At 37.0% G+C, this 8,511-nt stretch overlaps 1 protein-coding gene across 1 annotated transcript; it reads left to right on the forward strand.

The window, feature by feature from the left end:
* LOC109842286 lies at nt 3,703-4,374 on the forward strand. The gene is made up of 3 exons (XM_020411182.1): nt 3,703-3,764; nt 3,855-4,245; nt 4,348-4,374. Exons 1-3 carry the CDS (start codon nt 3,703-3,705, stop codon nt 4,372-4,374), a joined length of 480 nt encoding a protein of 159 aa, XP_020266771.1.

Here is an 8,511-nt window from a genome sequence, read left to right on the forward strand (position 1 = left end):
AAAAACTTTCTATGGGCAAAAATATCTTTGACTCTTTTAGATATTATGTTATTATCATATCCTATCCTAATTAGATTTAATTAATAGGAATAAGCTTTAATTATCCTATCATCTTCTTATTAATATGCATATAAGCACAGATTTAATTTACATATATTAAAAATAGAAAATCTCATAATTTATAGAATTTATTTTTACTAGAAAAACAAATAAAGATTTAAACTTTTGACGATCTAAAATTTTGAATTTGGTATCTAGCAAGTTAAAAAAAATATAGATCTCTTTATCTTACCATTTGTTCTTTTATAATTATTAAAAAATAAAGACTTTAGAATTTTAATACTCTAGATATTAGAATTTGTTACCTAACAAGTAAAAAAAAGTAGAACTCTTTATCTTATCGTTCGTTTCTTTATATTTAAATTAAAAAATGAAGATAATAGGTAATATAATGAAATATTCACACCTCCTAAATTATTTTCATAATTAAGGAGATAAATGTCTACGTGAGTGACCAAGCTAGAAAATATGCAAAATCCATAAAATTTGCGTGAGGGACTAATATTAAAATATAAGTATGTGAGGGACTAATAACTAAATATAAGTATGTGAGGGACTAATAACTAATTAAGGAAATAAATGTCTACGTGAGGGACTAATATTAAAATATAAGTATGTGAAGGACTAATAACTAAATAACAATGATTTATGGGACTGATGTTGAAAAATCCCTGCATGTGTGTCACTTAATTAAAAGCAATTTGCTGAGGTGATGACATAATAATATCTAGGAATCAATTAGGTGACCATCGACTCTAATTCACATAGATTTGATAGATTGTTTCTACTCATTTCACTCTTAAATTTTTACCTTCTCATTTTTTCCGTTCATAAAACAATTTCAAGTATAAAACAATTATGTCACAATACAGTTGTAATGAAGACATAAACTCAAAAGATATAACTAAAACATTTGACTACGTGCAATGCACATGTATCCTGTCTAGTATGACTAAAAGAGAAAGATCGAAATTCTTCCTGCCTAGTATGACTAAAAGAGAAACATTTGACTATGTGCAAAGAACGTTTTGGTAGATGGAGGCACAGATTAATAGTTATTCAGCAAAAGCTCCAGTCTCTCTACTCTTCTCCTGATGTGGGGGATCATATGGCTGAGATCTGAAGACTTGAGAAGGAGAGGGAGGTTCTTGAGTATAGGGAAGAGGGCTTTTGGCGTCAGCGAGCTAGGGTTGATTGGCTCCGAGACGGTGACCGTAACACTAAATTCTTCCATATTAGAGCTTCCACTAGGAGGAGGAAGAACTTTATTAGCCATCTACGTCATCCTAATGGCACTTGGGTGGAGGATAAGGTGGGAATTACAACGCTTATTGAGGAGTATTTCTCAGAAATATTTTCTTCTTCCACTCCTTCAGAGGAGGTTTTGGCCGAGGTGGGTGGTGCTATCTCTTCTAAGCTTTCAGTGGATGACCTCCGGATCATTTTTGAGCCTTTTACAGGTGATGAGGTATGGGATGCTCTTCAATCTATGGTCCCTTCTAAGGCACCCAGCCCAGATGGCTTCCATACATCCTTTTTTCAGTCCTAGTGGTCTGTTATTGGCCCAGATATTTCGGCTACATGTTTGAAGATTCTAAATGGGGGCTCGCCTATCAGGTCTTGGAATAAAATCAATGTGGTTCTTATTCCCCAAAAGGACTCACCTGAGACTGCGGTAGATTTTAGACCCATTGGCCTATGTAATATGGTCTACAAGATTGTCACGAAACCATTGCTAATAGGCTGAAGCGAGTTCTTGGCGAATTGATCAGATGCTTTTAGAGTGCCTTTGTCCCAGGAAGATCTATTCATGACAATGTCATTATTACTTTTGAACTTCTTCACACATTGCAAAAAAGGAGACGGGGTCAGTCTGGCCATATGGCACTGAAATTGGATATGAGTAAGGCATATGATAGAGTGGAATGAGGGGTTTATTGACAAGGTCCTTCAGGTTATGGGATTTCCAGACCATTAGAGGCATCTCATCTTGGACTGTATCTCTAGTTCCTCACTCTCTTTCTGTCTCAATGGGCAAATTGTGGGTCAGGTCACTCCTACTCGTGGTCTGTGACTAGAATGCCCACTATCTTCATATTTATTTCTTCTCTGCACGGAAGCTCTCTCAGCACTGATCATCAGACAGGTGGAGAACATGTGCATCAAAGGGTTATCTTGTTCCCGATCAGGGCTTAGGATTTCTCACTTATTCTTTATAGATGACTCTTTGGTTTTTATTCAAGCTTCTCAGGCTGCTGCACAGACCGTCCAGAGTACTCTGCTACTACATGAGGTCACAACCGATCAGAAAGTCAACTTTCAGAAGTCTGCCATCACCTTTAGCCCCTGTGTAGATGAGGATACTAGGGCCTCTATTTTCTCTGTCTTGGGGCTTGATAGGGCCCAGTCACATGATCGGTACTTAAGCCTCCCTTTGGTGGTTGGAAGAAGCCGTCGTCAGACTTTTGCTTCAATCAGAAACTCAGTTTGGAAAAGAGTCCAAGCTTGGAGGAGGGATCTTTTCTCAGCTGGGGGGGAGAGAGGTTATGGTGAAAGCTGTTTTGCAAGCGATCCATGCTATCTGATGGGTATCTTTCGCATTCTAATTTCTTTGTGCAGGGAGATTGAGTCTATCATTATGAGATTCTGGTGGGGATCAACTTCTGGTGAGAGAAAGATTCAGTGGGTTAGGTGGCAGAAGGTGTGTCGTGCAAAGTCAGAGGGTGGTCTAGGCTTTAGAGATCTACAGATGTTTAGTTAGGCATTGGTGGCTAAGCAGGCATAGAGAATTATTCAGGACTCTTCTTCTTTGGCTAGTAGGATTTTGAAAGGAAAATATTTTAGGGACTCGGACTTCCTTTCAGCTGGTGTCGGCCCTGGCTGCTCTTAGTTATGGCGGAGCATTATCTCGGAGCTCCTGGCTCGAGGTCTGAGATGGAGGATACGTGATGGCTAGAGTGTCTCTATCAGCGTTGACCATTGGATCCCAAGGCCCTTTTCTTTTAGGCCAATCACTTCTTCGATCGACCCTTTCAGAAGGATGGCTGAGCTGATCTCTTCTTTGGGTACTTGGAATCATGAGCTGATTGCTACCTCCTTTTGGCAGGTAGATCATGAGTACATTTCATTTATCCCACTGCCACCTTCTCTTGTCCCTGACAGGCTCATTTGGCATTATAAGGAGAAGGGGTGCTACACAGTCAAGAGTGGATACCGACTTCTTCGCCACACTATGCCTGATACTGCTTTCACCTTGGATTCTGGGGTAGTGAAGTGATTGTCCTTGATCTGGTATGCGGAGATCCCATTGAATATTAGAGTATTCCTTTGGCGCCTGTTCTATGTTGCTCTCCCCACCTCAGCTGGTTTATCTCGCAGGGGGATCTCTGTGCCCCTAGTTTCCGCCTTTGATCTGCTGTCTATGAGACCGTCCTTCATATATTCACTGTTTGATCCTTTGCTCGTTTAGTGTGGGAGTCCTTAGATCTTTGGGAAGTGATTAATGGTTTTTGAGGCACGTCTTGTGGTGATTTCCTTTTCCATCTCACCTCTGTTTGCCTGGGACTCTCTAGCTTTGGCTTTCACAACCATGTGATTTATATGGGGGGATTAGTGACTCAGATTCTCTGTTTTGTGGAGGAAATGGATAGAGTTAGAGGTCTCTCCCGTGACATTGTCACCCCTTCCAAATGGCCTTCTGCTTGGTATCCCCCGTTAGAGGTCTCTCCCGTGACATTGTCACCCCTTCCAAATGGCCTTCTGCTTGGTATCCCCCTGCTCCTGGTTTGCTGAAGCTCAAGTGACATTGTCACCCCTTCCAAATGGCCTTCTGCTTGGTATCCCCCTGCTCCTGGTTTGCTGAAGCTCAACACAGATACAGCTGTTCCTCTGGAAGGAGATATTATTGGTTTGGGAGGTGTTATTCGGGATCACTATGGACATGTGATTGGTTGCTACTCTATGGTGATTAGGGGTCCTATGTTTGTAGATCATGCTGAGCTGTTGGCTGTCCTGGAAGGCATTCGCTTTGTTCGGCGTATGAACTGGAGGATTTCAGTGGTGAAAATTGACTCTCTAAAAGTTGTCTCCTTAGTGGACTCTCTTTCTCCTTTTGCTTCCTTGACTCCTATTGCAGATGGAGTTCACGCTGGTTTGACTATTACTGGCTGCTCTAAAGTTTTTTATGTAAGGCGCACTAGTAATGATGTTGTTCATTCCCTAACTAAGTCGGTTGACTGTTTGTCATCTTGTTTTTTTTCTGTTTTTGTCCCTTTGTTTTTGAGACAGAATGTTGTTGAGGACTTGGCTGATTAGGTTACCCTACATGCCTTTTCTAAAAAAAAAGAGAAAGATCGAAATGTTTGAGCTAATTGGACAGCCATATTCATAAAATCTCCATTATGTTTTGTGCAATTTCCACCCATTTGTAGCTCAACACTACCTCAAGAGCATCAGATTGAAATTCGATCGCCTCAAGCTCCAAATTCCTTGCTACTTCCGAAGCCCTTATAATAGCCATAACCTCTAACAATTGTGGAGATCCAAACTCTTGTGCTTTCTCAGACAGAAAATATAAGTTTTCCTCTCACCACCGCCCTGTAATCCCAGAAATGATACTTCTACTTTAGCACTTCTCATGACTTCAGGTGAAACCCACCACACTAGTGATCGATGATTGAGTTGCTCTCAAAAACTCATCCACAAAGTTCAAAGCTTGTTGAGCCACCAAATTATTGGAAAAAGCATAATCTTGTTATCCCATTTAATTTAAAAAACTTTTTTCTTTCCCGGAACTCCCCGCACCTCCTTGAATAAACCAGTAAATCTTATTAAAATAGATGGAATAAATAATTATTATATTATAAGGAAAAGTCACAGAGGATTGTTACTTTTGAGGAATGGGAAATTTTTTTCAAGATATTATAGATTATACTTGAACAGTACATAAGTGCATACCAACAAAGAAGATTGTGAAGACCCTAAAACCCAAATGTAAAAGAGTACGACATTATCTTTATAGATTTGACTAAAATTTTCTATAGTTATAAATTCTAAACTTTTCAATGCAAAGGATCTCAAAGAAGACATACGCAATAAGATGGCCTGGCTGAAAGATCATCAAGAAATTAGAGATCTTCTTTAACGGGCCCAACCCTTCACCATTTTATTGGTAAACATACCATTAATCGCTTTTGTAATTTGGATATTTACTGATTATTTCCCTAAATAAAGGAGAAACCCAACATTCAAGGCCTGCACCCATTCGGCCGTGTTGTGGGATGGGCCAACCCATGCCCACGTCGGACGTCGTCCGCCGACTGTACTATATTTTATGAAACTATAATTAAAACAAGAAGTCTAAGGCCAGCTGCCGGACACAACTGTCCTTAGACACTCGCCTAAATTAAACTAAGGAATCTTTGGGTTAATCATTAGATTTAGGGTTCGTTTTAGGATTAATTATATTTTTGGACAGATGTCTCTCTATAAGAGAGTGACAACAAGAGTAGCTTTTCGCGACTACCGCTAGAGCTCCTCTTATTAAGATGCAATGGAAATTATCAAAATATTAAAAATCGTCTTCTCTATTTATATATACGTTTCATTTCCTGGAAGGAATTTAAGAAAAGTGGAGATTTTTTATGAAAAAATAAATTTGGATATTCTTCACTATAAAAAATAGTGACGAGACCGTTATATTTTTCAAAGCCGTTAATTATCTAATAATGGGTCATGATTCATTCCAAATCTAATACACAGAACTCCCGTAATTTACATACATTTTCTAATCCATACTTAAAAGCAAATTATAACCATCCATTAAATAAATTAATGGTTATACTATAATGGTAGACTCTCTACAATATTTTTTTGTTAACGAAGAGAGTCTGTATCCTAAATGAATAAGGGTCTAGTAGGAAATAGAAACAATCCTAAGGATTGACAAGGGAACATCATAAAACCAGAATGACTGATGAATACATGATAAAAATCAACATTGGTAAACTTATTTTTGAAAATGTTTTAAATAAAATTTCTAGATGCAGGGTTAGAATGAAAGTTCTTGATGAAAATTAAAATGATTGCTCAATTATGAGGGTCCAAATATATAAACTAAATACCAACAAAGTGTTAGGACCGTCCCCATACAATTGGCTTTTTTTGATGAATTACAAACCTTCATATTAGCCTAATATGTGTTTGAGACAATCCAGTACAAGGTTTTAGAGATATGAAACAAGAACGGAGCGATCATTGTTGAAAATTAGCTCAACAGCTGATTTCATAACGCAGACCATCGATGATCCAATATGAAACACCGATGATCATCTTGACCACCAATGGTTCAAATATCTAGAGAGGTTCAAATCATCAATGAAGCAAATCAACAATCGATGATCATCACTTTACCATAGATGATCGATTGCCACCATCAATGGTCGCCCACCAAAACTTAGAATTCTGATCTAATTTTAGATTTAATCTGAGACATTCATTGCTAGAGGTATGTAGACTATTTCCTTACATTTTTAATTAGAGATTCCTAACCTAGTTGAGAAAGAAAAAGAAAGAGAAAGATAGAGAGAGTTAGGGATTCAACATAGATGACTAATCTTGCGCAGGTATCTTGGAAAGCATCTCTTCATCATCTGATCATCAACTTTCGAGGAGTGCTGACTTTATCATCATCGCCGTTCTTCTCAGAGCTTCGCTATTATTATCAAGGAGAATGGTTTGCATAATCAAAGAGCTGTAAGACCATTTTAGTTGTGCTTATTTGATATTTGATTATTTCTATAAAACTTATTTTTAGGGTGCACTCAAGCTAGGGTGAATTGAGGGTTTACGACATACTCAGGATAGAGTTAAATGAGCAATTTGTTACTAGTTAAGGCTAGGGACATGTATGCGTGAAGAGTTTAGGTTATATGAATAGTTTGGGAGAAACTACGGTTTCAGTCTTGCAAGTCTACTAAATCGAGTTTATGATTCGGGAGAACTTTCATAGAGTGATGAAGCCTCTTCACAAGAAGAAAGAGTGAATGTTTGATTTTTTATCTGGACCACTATAAAATTATTGTGTGTTCTGCCTATAATTATTTTCTGTGTTTTATATTGTTTATTGTTGTACTTATTATTATTTTTATTCCGCTACATATTTTTTGATATCTTGAAAAATAGTAGGTAATCTTATTTAGCACCCTTCTTGACTTGCATCTCAGATCGAAACACAAAGGCCAATTCGAGACCTAACATATCCAAATGAGCAAATCAATGAGCCCAAATGTTTCATAATAATCTCCGTTCTCTTTTGCCGTAATTTTGACTCGGTCAACTACGTGGCCAACTTTTTCTTAAAAAAAGAATATAATACAAAACGGCTGATCATTCGATTCGGGTACTTGTCTGTTGTTACGACGTCTTGTTCAAGGCATCCCATTTGGAACAAAATAAAAATAAAAATTCTGAAGAAATAAATCATTTGATCTTATGACTTGGTATTATGTTTACTTGAAATAATTAGGGAGGGTTGTTGGTGAGGAGAAAGCAACAAGACTCGGAGACTAGCAATTAACTTTTACTTTTCCGGGCGTGGAATCTCTAGTCCAGCTCTATAATGTCATTACTCAAGTTGGAGGAAGACATAATTACTTAGTTTGATTGATAAGAAATCTCTTTCTAAGGGGAAAAAATTAGTTTTTTGTTTACAAAGATACTAAATGCAGGAATATCTCATGCATCTAATTAATAAATATTAAAATTAGTTTTTTGTTTACAAAGATACTAAATGCAGGAATATCTCATGCATCTAATTAATAAATATTAAAATTAGTTTTTTGTTTACAAAGATACTAAATGCAGGAATATCTCATGCATCTAATTAATAAATATTAATTATTTCTAATGATTAGCGACAGCATACAAGCGTGTTTAGGTAACACTAGGAGGTATGTACGTGCGTAGTAGCACGTGGTCCAATGTTATGATTGTTTTTTTTTTTGTTTGTTTATTTCTTATTATAATTCGGTTGCAAAATAGTTTATATTCACCATAAAATATATTGCAATAATCTATCCTCACCTTTATACTTTTCTCGGCAAAAAACTTCAAAATATGAAATAACCAAAATACCTATTTTGGCTAATAAAATCTTCCAAGAAGTAAATGGATACATTGAGCCCTTTATGGTGCTCAGAAAACCCCCTTAACTATTTTAATTCGAAGAAATCCCTTTAGTTTTGGGAGTTTTGATAGTTTGAAATTTTGATTTAACTCCCTCAAATATGGGATTTCTCACAAAACCCCTTTGACCTTTACACTTTTCTCAGCAAATCATATTGACGTTGTTACTTCAAAATATGAAATAATATGGATATCCGTTGAAATAAAACTAAAACTCCCAACAAATAAAACTTGAATTACCTGCTTCGTTTGGATACCATTGTGTTT

The sequence above is a fragment of the Asparagus officinalis genome, chromosome 5 (assembly GCF_001876935.1).
Source record: "Asparagus officinalis chromosome 5, Aspof.V1, whole genome shotgun sequence".
NCBI classification, from domain to species: domain Eukaryota; kingdom Viridiplantae; phylum Streptophyta; class Magnoliopsida; order Asparagales; family Asparagaceae; genus Asparagus; species Asparagus officinalis.

What these genes read in the sequence shown, in the direction of transcription:
- LOC109842286 (XM_020411182.1), top strand. Translation starts at nt 3,703, where the DNA reads ATGGATAGAGTTAGAGGTCTCTCCCGTGACATTGTCACCCCTTCCAAA. An exon ending in TCCAAATGGCCTTCTGCTTG is followed by an intron (nt 3,765 to 3,854) that starts GTATCCCCCGTT and finishes GGTTTGCTGAAG; the next exon opens with CTCAAGTGACATTGTCACCC. An exon ending in GCTGCTCTAAAGTTTTTTAT is followed by an intron (nt 4,246 to 4,347) that starts GTAAGGCGCACT and finishes TTTTTGAGACAG; the next exon opens with AATGTTGTTGAGGACTTGGC.